Here is a 20,637-nt window from a genome sequence, read left to right as displayed (position 1 = left end):
TTTTCTTTCTCAAAGGGAAGATGTTTAGATTATCTTTCTTATTCCCATGACCAAAGACTTGAGAAGAAACAATTTCAGGGAGGGAGGGAGAGGCAAGAGAGGAAGAAGGGACTTGTGGGTTAAAAGCATACAGCACACATCTGCAGAAAAAAAAGTCAATAGAATGTCAAGTTAACTACTACATTTTGGCTCCACACTACTGGGAATAGCATCCAGTCAAGAGCCTTGAGCATGGTAGATAAGCCTCTGACACTGAACCATATTCCCAGGCACTAAGCAGTTCATAAGACTCACACACCCTTTCCTATAAGGTAGGCGGGCTCTGTGATAAATGCTGCCTTTTGGTCTCATGCTTCATCCCCGTCACTTCGTTTGCTGTCCCTAACACAGTTATACCCAGGAGTGAAGGGAAATGGGAAAGTCTTATGCCCCAGGTCTCACGATGGTAAAGAGACCTATCCCCAAGGGTCACCTCCTCCCAGTCATTCCCCTCTTCCCTTAGCCCTGTCTATAGACCCTGCATTCTTAGCTCCTGTGGACTTCCACACGTAGTGCTTGTAGAACTGGGTGTGGGCAAACATGGCCTCTTTCTCCACACACTGTCTTACAGGTTCCTTTTCCAAGATGAAAACCTCTTGGGGTTGGGACTTTATCTCGGAACTTATGTTTATCTTGGCAGTCAGAGCTCTATGGCTCGGGAACCGCCGCAACCGGCCTGTGAGGCTGACCCCAGGGACTCCCCAGCCTCTCTGCTGCCTCTCTGGGAACCCGTCCATTTAATCAGCAGCCGAGCCAAGGAGAGGGATGAGCCATCGTGGCTGCTCCTGAATCCCACCCCCCTCCACCCCCTTTGCACAGCTGTTTTGTCCTGTTTGATTTTGTAACCATGGGGTACAGGAGACAATAGAAAATATCTGGAATATTATGAAAGCAAACAGGAGAAGGGCAGCAGGAACTTGGGGGAAAGAAGCATTCCATTCAACTGGTGTTTAACATGGAGTAGCACTCTGGGGGCTGTGAGAAGAGAGCCTTGGGCTGTACAATGACAGCTCTTGTCCATGCCTCCTGCTGCAGCCACCTGAGAAGCGGAGGCCAACAGAGGTGTGGGAAGAGCATCTGGCTACAGCTTCTGATGTCTGCAGAGATAGGAGCTGATTCCAGCTGCCACCCCCAGTGTGTGCGTGTACTGGGAAGAAAGGCAAGGGCACTGGGGGCTTCCCGGTTTTCCTCTTCACGTTTTTGTTTGTTTGTGTGTTTTGACTGTCCTGTCAGGCCAGGTATTAAACATACATGCTTCATATAAGCTGAGAGTGCCTCTGTCATGGCGCACGCACGTGCATGCGCACACACAGGATAGCAACACAGAGAAACAGGCATTCTGCCTATTGAAAACAGGATTTAGATCAGTGTCTATGACAGTTGACTACACACTCACTACAGTGCCTGTGACCACATGGGATGCTGACCCAGATCTGGCTAAAGGGATCCTAATACATCAGGGTTGAAGGAAAAATATTGAGGATTTCCAGAATTTTCCAAACTTTTGCTGATGCTTTGGCCCTTAGGTCTGAATTTTCTTTTCTTTCTCCACTAACACAAAGGCACCCAGAACCCCATCCTGGGGTTGAACAGAGGACACTGAAATCAGGTTAATGTAGCCCATACCTGGTGACACATCTAGGAAGAGGAGGAGAATGACTCTGGGACAGGTGGCTTGTATTAGCTCTCATAATGGATTCATGTTAACTTTCTCAGGTTAAGAGTGCTTCTGAGATTAACGTGCATGTGAGCCACTCTAGGGCTCCTTACAACAGTGCTGGGCCCCAGTTTCGGGCACCAGATTTTAGGGACTTAGGTGGCACAGTTAGTTAGCATTAAAGCTGTTGATTCGGGAACCACAGTTCAAGAACCCCTGCCCTCTGTTATTGTCTGAGGGTCCTTTATTTCCATGTGGTGGTTTATTTTAAAACAAACCTGGCATGGACGGCCTGATTCTAGAGAAGCTTGCTCTCTGTTTACTGTCATTTCACTGTGGCTCGTGTGCATGTCTTAAACATTTACCCTTTCACAAAAGGCAGCGATGATGTGGGTTTCCGAGCTCCTTCCCACGTGTTCCTGGTTGTGCCTGGAGAGCTCTCACAGCTGACCCGGATTAGAGATGGTAACCAAACAGCTCCCCCAGGACTGTGGATGTCCATGTTCATTAGGACACTGACTCACATGCAAGGAATTACTGTGCCCCAGTGTCCTGCCGCCTCATCAGATTTTCCATGAATCTGGTGTCAGTCTTCAAGAGAGGCAGGGTGGGGGAAGGCGTGGTGGAGAGCCACAGCCTGTGATTTGAACAGGAACAGGCTCAATTCTGCTACTGACGGTGGGTTCCGAGCTCTTCGTGGTCTTCTTGCTTCTATGCAAGGAGCAAAGGAATTGGGGACCAGGACTAAGATTGTGTGGAAGAGCTGCCCACCCAGGAAGCCACGGCGTCCAACCCTTGCTGTGATTTCACAGATTAATTTTAGTTTGTTAACTCAGGACTTCTAGAAGCCCTGGCAAGCCACAGGTACTGATTACAAGTGCTTTTCGAAATGTCCCTTCTCTGAAAAGCCTTTGGCCACACCACCTAAAGTTTCAGATCTCACATCATCAACTGCCTTCGCTCCTTTACCATCTACCTGCATCCAGACTCTATAGTCTCCTTATTGCTAGTTTGGTGCTGAACGTCTTACAAATGCCCATGTGTTAAAGGCTTGGTCCCAGCTTGACACTACTGGGAGAAATGTGGCCTATTGGGGGACGTTAGGTCATTAGGGTATGCCCTTCAAGGGATGTGAGATGTTGGTTTCTTTCCTGCTTTGATGTTTATGTGCCTGCGTGTGCTTGCTCCCTGTCTCCCAACCATGCATTTTTCTTCCTCTCTTCGAACATGGTGAGGGGTTTTGCTCCGTCATGAATTGTCACCATGAGGTGACATCCTCCCAAATGGGCCAACTAAGCGTTAATGGAAACTTGTATGAGCTATGAGTAGAAACATCTTTTCTCTGGGGCTGGAAAGTGGCTCAGCAGTTAAGAGCACTTGCTGCTTACAGAGGATGAGAATACAGATTTGGTTCCCAGTACCCACATGGCATAGCACAACTCTCTGTAAGTCCAGTTTCGGGGGAGCCAATGCCTTCTGGCTTGTTGAGAGTATTGGTAATGGAAAACTAACACACTCACTGATCATCATGGAAGCCCCACCTGCTCCCCACTGTAACACACTCCACAAGAATGGGAGTCCTGACCTGTTTTGTGCATTGGCATTCACAGGGCTAGAGTGGTACCTGGAAGGGACTCAACCCTGCCAATGTGAAAAAGCAGAGTGTGTCTGCAAGGATCGAGATCCATCAGAAAAATACTTCACAGTATAAGGACATAGAAATGAAGCAAGTATAGGGGAAATAGTAATGGGCAATTTAATTTGCTGATGTAAGAAATGAATGGACACAGGGATGGCAAAATGGGCTAGGAATGAAATCCTCAGGCATCACAATGAGTTAGCTGGCCTCAGCTTTACCACTCATGAGTGAGGTAATTTCACATGAGACGTATATCCTTTTAGTGCCTCAGTTTCCCCATGGGATAACAAAATAAAGCCTTAATTTAAAAGATTTATTGAAGGCTAGTATAGTTTGTATAAGAATGGTGCCTGTGGGCATATATATATATATATATATATATATATATATATATATATATATATGCTTAGTCATGAGAAAATGGCACTATTTGAGGACTAGAAGCTGTGGCTTGCTGAAGTAAGTGTTGCCCAATTGGAGGAAGTGTGTTACTGTGGGTGGGCTTTTGGGTTTCAAAAGCCAATTAATGCTAAGCCCAATTCTGTCACTTGGCCTGGGAACAAGGATGCAGCTCTCAGCTATGTTCCAGGACCATGAATGCTACCATGATGATAGTGGACTAAACCTCTGAAATTGTAAGCCAGCCTCAATTAAATGTTTCTTGTTTATAAGAGTTGCTTTGGTGTCTCATGGTGTCTCTTCACAGGAGCAGAGACTAAGATAGTTAGGGAGATGGCTCTCTTGGACCAAAGCTCTTCAACTTCCCAAGGACAAATTAAAGTTGACTTAGCTCTTGACACCATTCATTCCCTGGCATCTAATATGGTGAACTGTGCTGATGCTTCCCGTGTTTTGGATATTAAATGTCTCCCAAATGCTTTGTCCTAGAGGCTTAGTCATGAGTCTGTGATGATATTGGGAGTCGGTGGAACCTGTAGAGGATGAAGTTAGGGAATATAACCTTAAACGATATTGGGAACACAGGCCCGTCCTCCCTGTCTCTTCCTCACCATACAATACACAGCTTTACTCTAGCATGCGCTCCCCACCATGATGGTCTGTCTCAGGCCCCCATCTCATGTCAGCCAACTACAGGATCAAACCTATGAAACTTCAAGTTAAGCCTCTTCTGATCTCTCTTAACTTTTTTTTTTTATTTTGAATTTTGTTTCTGACAAAATCTTGCTGGGTAGATTTTAAGATCTAAGCAGACCTAGAACCTAGACTGACCTTGAATTCAGGAATCTCCTGCCTTAACCCCTCCCTGTAACTGCTAGGATTACAGATGTGTCCCACCACATCAGACTGCTTCTCGTCCATTTTAGTTTACTTTCTCAGGCATGTTGTCACAGACAGAGAGCCCATACATGTGTTGCCTCTAACCAATAGGAGACATGGGATGAGTAAGGAATAAGAAGGGTTAATGTGAGCTCTGAAGGGACCTCTCTTCATATTGAGGGAACGAGCCATAGAGGACGACTCCGGAGCCATGGATCCAGCAGCAGGCCCGTGCTTTGATATCTAGTGATCCACCAGGCTTCTTGACTTGCTGAGCATCATAGAAGGACCAAAGTTTGTCACCAGGGACAACTCTAGGCCTGTACGAGTCCAGGGATGGCAAAGCAGAATTAGTTCTCCCACATTGAGCACCTTGCAGTTTACCAAATGCAAAGCTCTCCCTTTCCTTCGCTCTGTTGTCCTTTTACGGAGCCGCTCAGAACCCCAAGTCCTAAGAGCCCATTCGAGCCGCTCATCCCCCAGTCCTCCCGTGTGTATTGGGTGCACATTCAATATCTCTGTTTTCCTTTTGTTTCTCTGGGATACTTAAGATGAATGAGGGAGGGGGAGTTAACGTTGCCCGCTCTGTAAGGCCAAGGCTACTTGTCATTCTCCTCTAAAATCGTTCAAAATTCCAACTGTGTCCTTAACTCTGCAAGTTCTGAGAGGTGGGGGTGCGACCTGCCAAGTCTTCAGGGTTTGGAGATCTCAAAGCTTGAAAAGCACAGGATCTTAGATAGGGATGCAGACGGGAGTTTCTGAACCAAGCGCTGCCAAACAGAACCAATTCCAGTGCCCCAGTACTCGTAATTCCTCCTGTAATACCCAGTTTCTGGGACTGTGGCTGCCAATTCCTTGGGTAACCTTAGGATGATCAAAGAAGAAAGATCTCCAAGCACTGCTCATAGGAGGTTTGTAAGCACAAAATATCACACATCACTTCCAATCTCCTTCCACTGGGCAGAAGGTTGCTGTTGGCTCTTGCCAGGAAGACTGAGAAATTTAATCTCCCAAGGGGGTGTGGGGGGAGGAATTCTGTCAATGTCAGCTAACATTATTTACCGTAATACCCTGGGCTATGTGACAGGTCCTAAGTATGATTCAGCCCAGCCTTAACCAACCATGGCTCAGTCCATCCCGAGACACGGCCAGTCCTTTCTCTAATCATAGCACACCCTCTCCTGAAATAAGGCTCATCTCTTCATTAACTATGACATAGTTTATTCCTGTTTGTGATGTTTTTGATCACACTCACCCATGCCAATCCCTGCATGCAAGATATTTACATTATGATTCATAACATTAGAAAATTAGTTACAAAGTAACAATGAAATGATTTTATGCTTGGGGACCACCACAACATGAGGAACTTCATTAAAGGGTCACCGCAGTAGGAAGGTTGAGAACCACTGCCTTAGATGAACTATCTCTGGGCCTCCCAAAGCACTCAGATTTCTTAAATTGTATATGTGAAGAAGTCGAGGTTAAAAATTCAGGGCCAACTTCCATTTTTTTCGAGAGAGAATTGAGAGTTCTTTACTTTATAAACTCACAGTGGCCAAGGGAGCCTGGTAACTGTCTAAATGATGGTGTAAGCTATAAGTTGCAGCTCTGAGCCTTGAGGGTCAACCGATGCTGGCCTGTGGTCAGTTCCCAGCACCGCAGTGGCCTCAGTGGCTGACCTCATATCTTTATAACAGGAATCCAACTGCTGAGCATCTCCAGGGAAAGTGAGCTCAGGGCTAGACAAAAGGGCAGTTTTATTGCCAGACTACAGTGTGTACCTCCCACTGTCCAAAAATGTCAGTGAGCCATGTGGTCTAACTGAGCCCCATTCTCTAAAGCCACACAGCGCAGACAACCAAAAAGAAACCTTGGAAACATTGAAAAGACTTTACTTTAGCTCCAGCATCCCTTCCTACGGTGCTCGCCCTCTCTTTGTCCTGGTTCACTTTTCCAGCAGGCAAACTGCCACTCCATGCACTGCCCACACCCCAGCTAGAGCCCCATTCTTCCTTCCAAAGAGAAAGGACTTCCCTCTACCTGGAAACTGTTCTTCAAAGGAAGTCACCTTAAGAAAAATTCTACAGAATCAAATCTACAGTTTCTTTTGTCACCTCACCTAAAAAACAAACAAACAAACTAACTAACTAACTAATTAACTAACTAACTAACTAACTTACATAAATGCCACCATGGCCAACTAAACACAACACAAAACATCATATTAACCACTTCTTATTGTGCAGGTCAGTGACAATATATCCATTTACACAATCGCTCAATCATACTGTTCTGATGCTGTTTTTGATGCTGTGATAAAAGGTAATTGAGGGATAAAGGGTTCATTTGGCTTACGGTTCCAAGTTATTACTCATCAATGTGATGAAGCCAAGGCAAGAACTTCATCACTTCAACAGTCAAGAGCAGAGAGAGAAATGAATGTGTGCATGCCTCTAGGGCTTAGCTCACTTTTTCTATTCTTATACAATCTAGGACCCAACCTCAGGGAATGATGCTGCCCACAGTGGGCTGTGTCTCCCTATATCAATTAACCAAGAAAACCCTCCAGAGAAGATACCTAAGGTCAACCCAATCCAGAAAATCCATCATTGAAATCCCACCATCCCAGTGATGATCATCCCAGTGATCCTACCTCGGGTCAAGTTGATGATTAAAGCCAACCACCATGACCACCAATGAGCTTTGAATTTTCATCTTGTGAAACTGAAACTTTAGGCTACTATGGAATAGCTGACTCTTTCTCCCTCCTCCCAGCCCCTGGACACAACCATTTTCTGTCTCTATAAATATTCACTGGGTGCCTTATACCTGTGCACATGCTTTTCTAACATAGCTCATTTGCTCAGCATCATGCCCTAGAGGCTCACCCATGATGTAGTCTGTGTCAGAATTGTCTTTTGTTTTATGGTTGGCTTTCTATCCCACCATATGTACATACGGCACTGCATTTATCTATCCATAGATGGACACTGAGTGCTTCCACCTTTTGGCTCTCAGGAATACTGCTGCTACGAACACAAGTGTGCAAACATCTGTTTGAGTACCTGCTCTTGTTTGTGTCTTTTTTCTTTTTTGGCATTCTGCTTTGCACTTTAACCTGGGGAGAGAAAACACTGTTCTGTTTTCCATACAAGACGCAAATATCCCCATGACCACCAGCGGTGCACAAGAGTCTTCACTTCTCCATTGCCTCAGCATTGGTCATTTCCTGGCTTTGGATGGGATGGTTTTTAGATTTTTTAAAAATTACATATGTGTTCCATATGTGTACAGGTGCCTGAGGTGGGCAAAAGAGGGTGTCAGGGCCCCTGAATTAGACAGGTAGTGAGCCATCCAACATGGGTGATAAGAACCAAACCTGGGTCTTCTGTATATGTTCTTAACCTCAGATCCTTCCCTCCAGGCCTCCTTCCTGACTCTTGACAACCACTGAATTAGTAGAGTCATCCCCTTTATCCTCTTAGGAACCCTGAGGATTATTATTTCCATTGTATAGATGAGTTCACATCTAGCAATGGGAGGTAAATCACAAAGGTTGTTGCGGAAGCGAGATGTGAGATCAGACCTAACTGTAGAACCAGTGTCCTGACCACAGGACTGAGCTTGTGCCTGTCCCCTCTTCCAATGAGTGGCCCTTAGTAGGAATCGCCTTCACTGTTGAGTTGATGGGGCTCTGCAGATGGCTACAGGGGCCATGAGGGGCAGCATACAGTAAACTGTTGTGGGGCTCTTCTCTGGCTTTCAGTCTCGAATTTCCCAGGCTTCTTCCAACTTAGCACAGAAGGCTTTGCTGCTGTGGAGCTCCTTGGTCTCCATACCCAACACCCACCGCATGCTCTGTTTATGTGACTTCTCATGAGCTACAATAGCTGTCTTACAAAACAGAATTCTCACACAGTCTCTTTCCCATGGTTATCTCTGTTTCTCCAGTCCACTAGAGGACTTGCTCACTTGATTCTAACAAACGTAAAAAGGATCATGATTCAAGTAAGAACAATTCTCTAACATGATAAAGAATGGTGCTGATTGTAAAGTGTTCCCGTGGCTAAGAGGAGCACCGAGGGGACAAAGAGGCCCCTCTGACAACGATCACACCAGAGCCATGCTAACAAGGAAATGGTGGTGAGTTTTGGCCTAACACCAATGTCCCCCTGTCTTGTGTCTGACCTGAGATCATGATGCATTTGGAGTCTTCTCACAAGCTTGGCTGGATACAGTGACCTAGAGATGTATCAGCCTCAACCTCCACCCTTGAGGAATAATACCTTTAAAGGGGAACAGTGTGCTAGAATATAACTCTTGCACAATAAGGCTCAGGGATCACTGTGGAAGGTGGGAAGGAAAGATCTGGAAATGTGATATGAGACTGTTTCCTAGGAGTGTCAGAAGCTATGCACATAAAGTCCTCCACATGACTGTCCAAACATGAGCTAGATAAGGGCAATAATTGACATGCTAAAGTAGACAGGGGAAAGACCATAAGGCCCCAACCTTACACAAAGGAGTATGGACAACAAAGGAACACTGGCAGCTAGAAAAGTGGTCCTCCCTAGGCAAGAGCACACCAATTGGTTGTCTAATATCACATGGTCAGCCCTGGAAACCACACATGTAAGTAACATTATATGGACTGAACAGCTTGATGTATGTATTTGGGGAGACAGAGAGAGAGAGAGAGAGAGAGAGAGAGAGAGAGAGAGAGAGAGAGAGAGAGAATGAATTAATGAAAAGAGAGGCTATGAATTTAAGAAAGAGCAAGCAGGGGTATCTGAAACGGTTTGAAGGAGGAAAGGAAAGGAGAACATGATATCGTATGCTATCATATTATAATCTCAAAATGTGACAGAGAGATTAATATCTTTAAATGCAATGGTACTGCTGCCCTGCACAGTCAATGTCCAAGTCTACGTTTCATGCCCTCAGTTGGACACCCTGAGTGTTGAACATCTGTGCTTCTTCAGCCTCCTTGCTTTCTAATTCCAAAGGCACAACCACGTGCTTCATTGGTCTCTAGCTCCAAAACTAAACATTGGTTGGTTCCACATCTCAAAAAGACTGACAGACATCCATCCCATGGAAAAACATACACCTGCATTTTCACCCTTATCTAATATAGTCCACCCTCATGGAATCTTAGAAGAGAACCTGACAGAAAAAATGAGTCAAGGTGAACTTGGTCCTCCAGGGCAAGTGGTTTCAGGTATGGACGCCCAGACACATTCCAAACGCAGAGGGCTTACACTGAAGAATAGCTTTCAAGCCAGCCAGGTCTCCTCAGGAGGCTCTTACAAGAATGAGCTGAGGACTGAGAGAACTCACAGGTATAAACAAAGCAGACGTAGGAAGTACACATTGCACGCTCCAATCTGCACACTTGCACCAGGTATGTACATGTGTACGTGTGTGTCTATATGCACATGTACACATTTACTTACACTTTTTCCAGCCATCATTCTCCTAGGCCATGCTGGCAATAGCCATATGGGGAGACAAGGGCAGGATGAACCTGGGGCTACCCACATTCTCCTTCGTTCTGAAACATGGTAGCCCTTACACAGGGCCTGTTGAAAGACTTTATCCCAGCATAAGCACAAGCTAATACACATTTTAAATGGCCCCTACCAACATTTAAAGTGTGTTAAGGAATGAGTTGCTGTGGAGTAAAATATGCACTTTTTGGCTTTCCCAGAAACTTTCCCCACCACATTTTAAAAACTAGTTCTTCGAGAAATTTGTAGAACCTATTTTGGTCATATTCACTCCTTTCCTGACTCCTCTCAGAGGTCCCCTTCCACGCCTGCCCAATTGATAGCCTACCTTTTTTTTTCTTTTTCTTTCTTTTTTTTTTTTCTTTTTCAGAGCTGGGGACTAAACCCAGGGCCTTGTGCTTGCTAGGCAAGCGCTCTACCACTGAGCTAAATCCCAACCCCTAGCCTACTTCTTTTAAATTATGTCAAGATGATGGATGTGTGGCCCTCCACTAAGAAATCCAACTGGAACATGATACACAATACAACAATTCAATAGAATACTACGTCTGTACCTAACTCTTGTGAATATATGCTGTATTTCTAAAATAGGTATAAGGAAGATACATACATACATACATACATACATACATACATACATACATCATACATACACACACTCACACACACACACTTATACACACACTCACACAGCACAAACACACACTCACACACTCACACACTCACACTCATACACATACACACACACTCAGACACACTTATACTCACACAGCACACAGACACACACACTCACACACACAGTTACGCACACATTCACACAGCACACAGATATACACACTCACACACACAGTTACACACACATTCACACAGCACACAGATACACACACACACACTCACACACACACACACTCAGACACACTTATACTCACACAGCACACAGATACACACACTCACACACTCACACTCATACACACTCACACTCACACATACACACACACTCAGACACACTTATACTCACACAGCACACAGACACACACACTCACACACACAGTTACACACACATTCACACAGCACACAGATACACACACTCACACACTCACACTCACACACACACTCACACACACTCACACAGCACAGGAGATTGTCAAATCCTAATTATAAGTACCAGTAAAACTGGCAAGGGGAAGAATTTGTCAGAGCCTGGAGGATCTGCCCAGTGACAACAAATACACAATTAGATGTGAAGCTTTTACTTCTCTATTCTGTCAGAATAGAGCCAAATCACAAGGTGAGGAAGAGTCTAAAACGGTGGGACATCCACAGGACCAAGATGAAATGCACAACATCTAACCTGGGCCATTCAAACGAATTACCTCAGGGAGGCAGACACAGGTGCTCCTCCACCTGGGATGAAGTTGTATCCAGATAAAGAATCAAAAGACGCTACCAGATTAGTAGAAAGGCCATTAACTGGTTTATCTCTCTTTGTAAAAATGAAAAATGACCAGAGTCTTAGAAAGGACACACAGTGGGAGGGAAGAGGCAGAGCAGCCCATCCCTCAGGTAACCCCCTGCCACCTTGTGAATGGTCACACCCTGTCCCTGCCATGAGAAGACATGCCTCTTTAGGAACTGGCACACATGTGCCAGTGACGTCACATAAGGACATCAGATACCACCTGGTGATGTGCGGCTGTCACAAACAGCCTGAAAGTATCAGATTCCACAGGGTGAAGAACTGACACCCCCCATATGACATCCCCATATGACAGATTTTGAAACAGAGCTTTGAGAAATATAATTAAATAAGGTTAAATGATGCCATAAAGGTGGGCCCTAATCCAGTGTGACTGATGTCCTCATAAAAAGAAAGAGATCAGGAACACAGAGAAGTAAGAGAATGGTGTGAAGGCAGCCATCCGCAAGGCCTGGAGAACCCCCCATAGGAAACCAGACACCTGAAGATAACTGGACCTGGACCAGTGGCCTTCAGAACTGCGAAGCCTAATATTTAGTTACCTGAGATACCCAGGGCCTTGCAGCATTTTGTGATGAAAACTATCATGGGAAAAGTATTTAAAGAGGTATGAACTACCGAGTAGACGAGAGAAAGACACTTGATTAGAATTAGGTGCTTAATCTTCCACAAGGGGAGGGGTTCATTATCGTAAGGATATGTATGTGTTTGTAGACTCACAATAAACCGAAAGGTAGCTATCAATCATTGAGAAGCGCATGCTCCAGTGCCTATTATCCACAGACACGAAGCTTCTTTCATCTGCATTCATCCCTTCCCTGTGATATATTAGCCCCATAACACGGTGCAAAAGCCTCTTGAGTTCTCAGCCAGGTGCTGCAGAACACATGGCACGGAGACCCAGGGTCAGCTCTGCACAGCACAGAGGCTTCTGGGGAATCAGGAAGTATAGGGCAAGTGCTAGGTGAGAAATTAATACCGTCTGAGCCTAGGCCAGGAGCCGGTGCAGGGTGAGGCAGATGCATCCTCCAGAAAGGACTATGAACCCAGGAAGGAGCCCCATTCCAGCACCACAACACACTTCCCTGTAACTTCACATCACCTGGCTCAGCTTACGCCACGAGCAAAACAAGGCTGGCATTGCCTTTGCCCAGGGATTCCATCATGGAACCAGTCCTAAGGGGCAAAGCCCAGATATCTACAGGCTGAATTTTGGTATCTTGCTCTCTGATCTGTTTTGAAGACTGATGAAGTAAAAGAATGAAATAGCCATAAACTGCAGCATGTAGAATAAACGTTGGCTATCATCATTCCAGATTTTGAAGGGCCCCATTAAATCACCTAATCAAGGTCATCATTGTACGTGTTAAGAAAGTTGAGTCACCCAGTTCAGTCACATGGAGTTGTAACAGAGGCCAAGGTTGCCCAGCACTGAGACTCTCTGGTAACAGGTTGCTGACATCTGAACCGTACAATGTTAGATATGATGTCAACCCTATCTGGCTTCCCATCAGTATTTCTGTAATTCAAAGCACATGAGCATATGAGATTCCTAACTTTCCTTTGGGTAATCTGCTCCCTCCCTGTGTGTGAGCAGAGGGATGCTGGGGATGACTCCTCCATCAGACAGGTATTCTGCCCACGCTTTAAAGAAGCTTTCTGGTTTTGTTGGCTAGTTGGGGTTTTGTTTGTTTGTTTGTTTTCCAAGAAAGGGTTTCTCTGTGTATCCCAGCTGCCCTGGCATTTGCTTGGTAGACCAGGCTGACCTCAAACACAGAGATCTGGCAAACTCTGCCTCCCGAGTGCTGGGATTAAAGGTGTGCACTACCACACCCAGCAGAAGGAAGGTTTCTACATGAATCCTTTAAGAATGTAAGGGCCATTCAGGTTTCGCTGAAAACAGTAAAGGAAGAGGGGCAGGTGAGAAAGAGAAGAAAGATAACCTGTGTTTCTCCACATCTGTATCCACATCTCGGTACTGTTTAGACTAGACAGCAAGCTTCAGGACAGACAAGCTGCTGAGAGACGATTATACTCTCAACTGCAGACATCTTGGAGTTAGCTACCTGGAAGCTCTGGCCCTTGATTTGACTGTTATAATATTCTTTCTCAACCTATTATCTAGGCGCCTTCTGTCATAGGCAGTCCTCAAAATGCACTTGAGAAAGAAGTACAGTATAGTCGAGGAACCAATTTACCAGAAGAGAGGCAACAGAAAATACTAAGCTTGTTTGGGGAGGTGGCAGAAACTCCTTCAGACTACAAGTCCCATGATGCATCATCTCTTTGAATCATTGTCAGAGTTGTAAACTTACCAACGGTGTCACAAGGTTCATCTTTGTGAACGCAGAAATCTGTCCTAAAAAACAAAGGAAAAGAAAAGATACAGTCCGATGTATGTGGTACTCTGCAAGAATAGGAGAGGAAAATCCCATACTAATATTGGTTGGTGATCCTGTCAGGTTGCTTTAATTTAGACAAAATAACAATGTCTGTCAAAAGTAAGCCATCTATGGCAGCTCTAAATGGGAAACTCAGTAAGCATATGAATGAACCCCATATTAATTTTTTTTGTATTTATCTGTGAAGTGTCCATGCATGTGCCATAGCACACAGGTAGAACTCAGGCCATCAGGCTTGATAGTAGACACCTTTACACACTGAGCCACCTCACCAGCTCAGAAGTCCCTCTTACAGCTGAACTTCGCCATACTCAGCTGTTGGAAAGAAGTTATTCTTTCAAAAGTTGAAAAAGCTAAAAAGGCCTTTTTGATCAGAGATAATCAGTTACGAGTCAACTGTAGTGGTATTTCAAAGCTACTGAACTAGGACAGCAGTAAGGACCATTCCTTATATCCATGGCAAGGCAACAAGAAGACATTTCTAAAAAAAATCATTTTTAAAGTTCTCGGAGATCTCCTAGGTGTGCAATTGAGGATGAGTGAAAAGGTACGGAGCCTGTTCCAGCCCTGTGGGTTCACAGTCACCTCTCTTGATGAGATAAAGGATTGAGCCCAGCTTTTCCACCGACAAACATCCACAGGCTTCCCTCTAAAAGTCCGGGTGAGTAACCACCACAGAGCCCTGGTGAGTTCAGCATCCTGGCTCAGCAAAGGAGATAGAGGAGGAGAATGACAGTCCCCAAAGCAGCCACGGTCCATGGTCCATTCTTAGACAGACAGACCCTAAGCACAGTATGACAGCAGGTGGCAGTCCTGCTCCCAGCTGACCTTCCCTGGCTAACACTTCTTCCACTCCAGCATTCACCATCCTTGACTCTTGGCTTTCACCCTGGTCTTATCTACTCACAGCATTGACCCTGGTAACAAAGCAGGGTCTGTCACTTTCCTTCCACTCTATCCTCCATCATCTCTGTGTGAATCCCAGCCCACTCTCACCCCCAGTGCACTGTGTGTTAACAGAGCAAGCCCTGAGTATGTCCATCTCTCAGCCTGCTCCTGCCAGGTGTGGATCCCAGCAGCCTGCTCTCAGCCACAGGCTCTGGATCTGGAGGCCTAAAGGCCCGGCTTGATATCTTGATGCACAGATTCCCAGGCCTAGGCTGAGCATCTTGGTACAGAGTCACCTCACCAAGCACACTGGGCATCCTGCAGGCCAGAGGAAATGGCAGGGCAGGAGGCATGGATGCCGATGGAAGCTTAGAAGTGTGGGCGGAGAGGAAGCAGGGAGGTAACGAAGGCCTGCTGAATCTGCCACTCAATGGGTTTTGCTTCTGGAAATTCCTAAGTCTTTCATAGCAAATAGGTATACTTTGGGTTATCATTTTTGGCCCATTTATTTTAATATTATCATTTATCAACTGACAGGTAAAATGCTACATAATTATACAATGCAAACATGAAGTTTGACATGTATATTATAAAAGAATAAAATCTAGATAATAGAAACATCCATCACCTCAGGTACGAGTTTAGGGTTTAATTTTATTTGTTTGATTTGTGGGTTCTTGTGTTTGTTGGAAAGAATACTTAAAATCCACTTTCACAATCACTTTGGCACACATCAGTGAATTGGACAATAAATATCTAGAACTCAAAGAGAAAAATAAAAGCCTATGAAAAAAAGTAAACCCTTTATTATCACAACCTTACCTCCAAACTAAACGAGTTTTGTGGAAATGAAGCAGAGGTCAGAGCAAGTCTCCTGTCCTCACTTTGCTGCTTTGTTCTTAGGTTTCCCGGTTAGGAAGCTACTAAACAGGAAGCAGAGGGGACAGGGAGGAAACTGAGGTACTGAGGACTGGCCCTGCAGAGGGATCCCAGCATGACCCTCAGTCAGACCTGCACACTTGCTTGGATGTCTCCCTGATGCTCCCTACAGGAACACAGAGATGGGCTTGGGGAGAAACGCTGTGTGCCTGCCTTCCTAGGTCAAGTTCAGAAGCAAAGGTAAAGAAAGCCACTAGGGTGGGAGCCCCAGTCCTCTGTGTGGCCCTGGCTGGCCTCCAACCACAGTACACATGGTGGTGGTGGCTGTCTACAGCCTAGACACCCACACAGCTGCAGAAAAGCTGACTGCCTCTGCTAGCCATGACATCATGTTCCCATCGTCTGTCGCAGCCACTGTCCAGGAGAACAGCTCCCAGGCTTAGCCACCAGCCAAGAGAGAGAAAGAAAGAAAACACTCACACTGGCCAGATGCAAGGCTGGAATACTGTCCTCTGAACAATGCCTGGCCTGTGAGATTTCCTATTAGACCCTTGGCTAGGGTTAACTCTGGGCAGAAAGGGCACCTCTCTAAAGCAGCTGCTGCCCTTGCATTCCATTTCCCTGCAGACTATCAACCTGCCATTAGCTCAACCTCGGGAATTGTAGCCCGGCTTCCAGTTATACACCAGGCTTCTCAGCCAGCTCTTATTCCACCCACTCCAGGGCTGCTGCCCTGCCTTTGCAGGAGCCAGCATTTTCAAGGACAGACTCTGGGGATGTGGCTAAGTAGTGATTCATCCACAGAAGCAAGAGCGAATAGGCAGCCCTGAGTGTCATCGTGAAAAGGAAAAAGAAACAGGCCCCTAAGCATGTGTGTGTGTATGTATGTATGTATGTATGTATGTATGTATGTATGCATATATATATGTGTGTGTGTGTATGTGTGTGTGTATACACATTGGTTTGTCTGTGTGTGCACTTGTGTGTGCTCCTATGTGCATGTTTGTGTGCATGTGTAAATTTGTTTGTATGTGCATATGTCCTTGTGAGTATGTACACATGTGTGTGTGTGTATGTGTGTGTGTGTTCAGAAGATGATGTTATTAATTTCTCTCCACCTCAGTTTTTTTTTTTTGAGACAAGGTCTCTCACTAAAACTGAACCTTATCCACTGGACTACAGCAGCAAGTCATCAGAAGCTCCCATTTCTGCCAAATGCACACCAGTGAGCCCAGCTCTTTCAGTTGGGTTCCAGAGGCACACACTCGGATCTGCATGCTTGTGTCACAAGCATGTCACTGACTAAGCCATCTTCCCAGGCCCCTGGTTGATTCCGTTGTTTAAAACAGGATCTCGCATAGCCTAAAAGCTCATATCAAACTCACTATGTAGGCACAGGTGACTTTAAACACCTGATTCTCCTGCCTCTACCACCCAAGTGCTAGGATTATGGACACGCGCTACCTTCCTTCGCTATTTGTGGTTTTACAGAAGACCTAATCTAGAAGTTTTGCCAATTCTGATTTTGACGATATTTATTTTCTCTGGAAAAAAAAAGCTTTCATTCCCAGAACAGGACCACTCCAAAATGCTTTTTCTCTCCCCTTCTTCTGGACGTCTCTGTAAACCTAGGTGGTAACTGATGCATTGTATACTGGAACTGATGGGTGCATTTAAAATAGTCCGACCTCAGAAACATTAGCAAGATGGGTAGGTTACCAACATATTCACCAGCTTCTCGTAAAAGGAAATAGCAGGAAGGTGAAAAGCATTTTCAAATATGGTGTAGGGCAAGAATTCCCTAAGTTAGTAATACTTGTAATAAACACTAGAATCTCTAAGTCTTATAGTATTTATAAAAACTACTTTCAAAGTAGGGATACTGGAAGTTTAGCTGCAAATTCCAATCCTGGGGTTGTTTAAAACAAGCTCTTCTCTATGAAGGACTTTTAGACTTCATTTGATTAGACCTAATTAACTTCATGTAGGAAATTAATCACATAATTTATGGTTATACATAAACACTGCTCCACAGGATTCCTGCTTACTTACCAAATAGAATCCACTCTCCAAACATCAGCCCCCCCACCCCATCAGCATAATCCTTCAGGTGTTCTGTAGGCAGTCCCATAGGTCCCCAGATGCTGTCCCCAAGTGAGTGTGGCAGTCTCCAGCTAGGGAAGATGGGTTCCCAGCACTGCTAGGGAAGAAGCACCTGGAGATGCCCAGCACTCACTGACTGGAAAGCCCAGACCTAAAGCAGGCGTGCCAGTTGCTGATCCTACCACAGCGACAGAGCTATCCAGAAGACTGCGCTCAGAGCATCCCACTAGACATTTAATCGAATCCCATGTGAGTAGCAAATGTTCTCACAGGGAACCAGCGTGCCAACAGAGGGCCTGGTTTTGGTCAGTGGCTATGGTGGCACTAGGAACGGTGGCAACGCGGTTGCTTGTGGCTTCAGAGGCTGCCACAAGGTTTGTGCTATGTTCTTCTTGGCCCCTTGGTCTAGAAGGATAATGGCAGCTAGAAAAGACCCTTAACCCTGCTTCAGAGTCCTCTGTTTGATGTCCATGGGCATCTAAAAGACGGGGTTTTCTAAGGGGTTCCGGTGGCCCTGTGGACGGCGTGACCTGCAAGGCTGTGCAGGTCTCCCTGTGTGGAGTTCTCCCACAGGGAATTCCAGCATACACTCCCCTCCCTAACCTGTTGCCCAAGTCAGTCTGCAGCAGCTGCAGACCCTCTCAGTACCTCTCTTACTAGCATGCTATTGGGAGGAAGTGGGGGAGAAAGAGAGAAGTGCACAGAGCTCTAGAAAGTTCTAAGTCTCCAGTTACCTAGAATTTCTGATGGATAACACTGTGGGTTAGGCACCGTTTATAGTCAATAGCTTGCTTTTTTTTCTTGGCTCAGCCCTCAGAGGCTGAACCTACAACAATCCCATTTGACCAATGAGAAACCTGAAACCCAAGCAAGTAGACAGAAGCTCTATCCAAGCTGACAATCCAAGTCTGGACTGATAACATGCTCTCACAAGGGAATGGTCTTTCTCCTACTGCACCAGGCTTACCTGGTCACAAACACAGCAGCATCCACAGGGGGCGTATCATCCTTCCCTCCTGGCACCTGGTTATTGCCAAGGTACCGAGCACCTCCGTACTCCTCATTCTGCCAGTGACAGAAGCTCTCCAGGGACCGCTCACCATGGTGCCCAATGGATAACTTGGCCTACAAGAAATTGAAGGAGGTTGTCAAAGATAGTGTCATCCAGGAGCCAAAGTTGCCCTCAGCCTGTATTTTGAATGGTAGATGCTCCTGAACACAGAATTCGATAGATGCCTTGAGTTAGCCGAGGACCAAAGGACATTCAGAAGGCCCCAAGCATGACAATTAAGGACTTTATCCACAAGTTCAAATAGTGACTGTCATTAAAGCAAACAAAAATGCTTCTAGAAATGGAGCAGTCTACAAAATCAGTGCACTCCCTTGACCGACTGCTATACCTTACAGGTAGCACTGGCTTAAAAGTTGTCACTTAACTGAAACACCAAAACCAAGGCTCTGCTGGGTCCTAGTGAGGCAGGAGCTCCAGGAGCAAAGTCCCACTTCTGAGCCTACATCCAGACTTCCACACGTGTAGGAGGCATATGGCAAACCTTCCAGGAGCAGGGGAAGATGTGTGTGAGCCCATGGGTCAGTGGTACCCGAGATTTAAGCAGCCTGCATACTACCATGGTTTGAGAACTAGGGGCTCTTTCTCTTCTCTCACAAGAGTGCCATCTTCAAAGCCAGGAGGGTGAACAAGCCTGTTTCCCTGAAGCCCTCACTAGCAGACACAGCCAAACCCATTAAGTTCTCAGCATGCTCTGAAAGGCACCCACAAAGACTTACAGGGCGTTGTCGCAGAAGGACCAGCTTGGTAACTTGAATGTTAATTTTAATCCCGAGACTCTGGTGCTGAAACATGTTGTATACCTATTTAGAGAGAAAAAAAATAAAGATACAAATATAACTTTTTAAGTAGAGCAGTGTTCTGGATGGTGGCTTGAAACTGAAAAGTTACTAGATAATGACTAAAGAAATCTGCATAGACTATGGATATTAGAATAGATATTAGTCAATACTGGTCTCTTGCTTATTACCAACCATACTCTGTAAATACAAGACGTTAAAAATATAAAAACGTATGCATCCAAACTCTATCCTACCTGCTCAATTTTTCTATACTTTTAAAACTTGTTGAAAAAAACAGCATTGATTTTAAAAAAATCTAAATGTACTTTGTATTCTTTTAGTATGAGAAAAACTAAAAATAATTAACACGTAATTCAAATTTCGGTGTCAATAAGGTATGAGCTAAACAAAAATATACATGAATACACAGATGAGAACATTTTCCAGATTCTCTTAACATTTTCAGAGGCCTAAAAGCCTCACTAAAGGAGAATCCAGGGCCAAAGAGACCTCAGCAGGTAAAGGTGCACAAACCTGGTGACCCGAGTCAATCTCGAGAACTTGTATTTAACCAGCACAACTAACACTTCCCACCCCCAAGAAATCCCAGACGAGATAGTGCACACGTGTAATCCCTGCATTTCTACGAGGAGACAGAGCCAGAGACAAGAGAACCACATAGCGTATTCAGTGAAGCAGAAGAAACAGGACAGACCTCCCTGCTTCAGCAGGTGGAAGGCAAGAAGCAACTCCTAAACGATGTCCTCTGACCTCCACAGATGGCTGTGGCACAGGCATGCATGTCCTCATATATACATCACACACACACACACACACACACACACACACACATAGACACACACACACACAAACACATGCACATACATACATACACACACATGCACATACAC

General features: G+C 45.3%; 1 protein-coding gene across 3 annotated transcripts in view; it reads right to left on the bottom strand.

Annotated features, from left to right (window-relative positions):
* Positions 1-20,637, bottom strand: part of Adamts17 (ADAM metallopeptidase with thrombospondin type 1 motif, 17) — a 321,560-nt gene that overhangs the window by 225,822 nt on the left and 75,101 nt on the right. For all 3 annotated transcript variants that reach the window (XM_087655318.1, NM_001432137.1, XM_087655319.1), the window contains 3 exon segments: positions 19,664-19,747; positions 18,843-19,000; positions 13,919-13,962 (listed from right to left, as the gene is read on the bottom strand). In XM_087655318.1, coding sequence (XP_087511444.1) covers positions 13,919-13,962; positions 18,843-19,000; positions 19,664-19,747 — 286 coding nt within the window.

The sequence above is a fragment of the Rattus norvegicus genome, chromosome 1, assembly GCF_021556685.1.
Source record: "Rattus norvegicus strain SHRSP/BbbUtx chromosome 1, alternate assembly SHRSP_T2T, whole genome shotgun sequence".
NCBI lineage: Eukaryota > Metazoa > Chordata > Mammalia > Rodentia > Muridae > Rattus > Rattus norvegicus.
The sequence above is the reverse complement of the archived record's forward strand: the minus strand, read 5'-3'. Positions and strand labels throughout refer to the sequence as shown.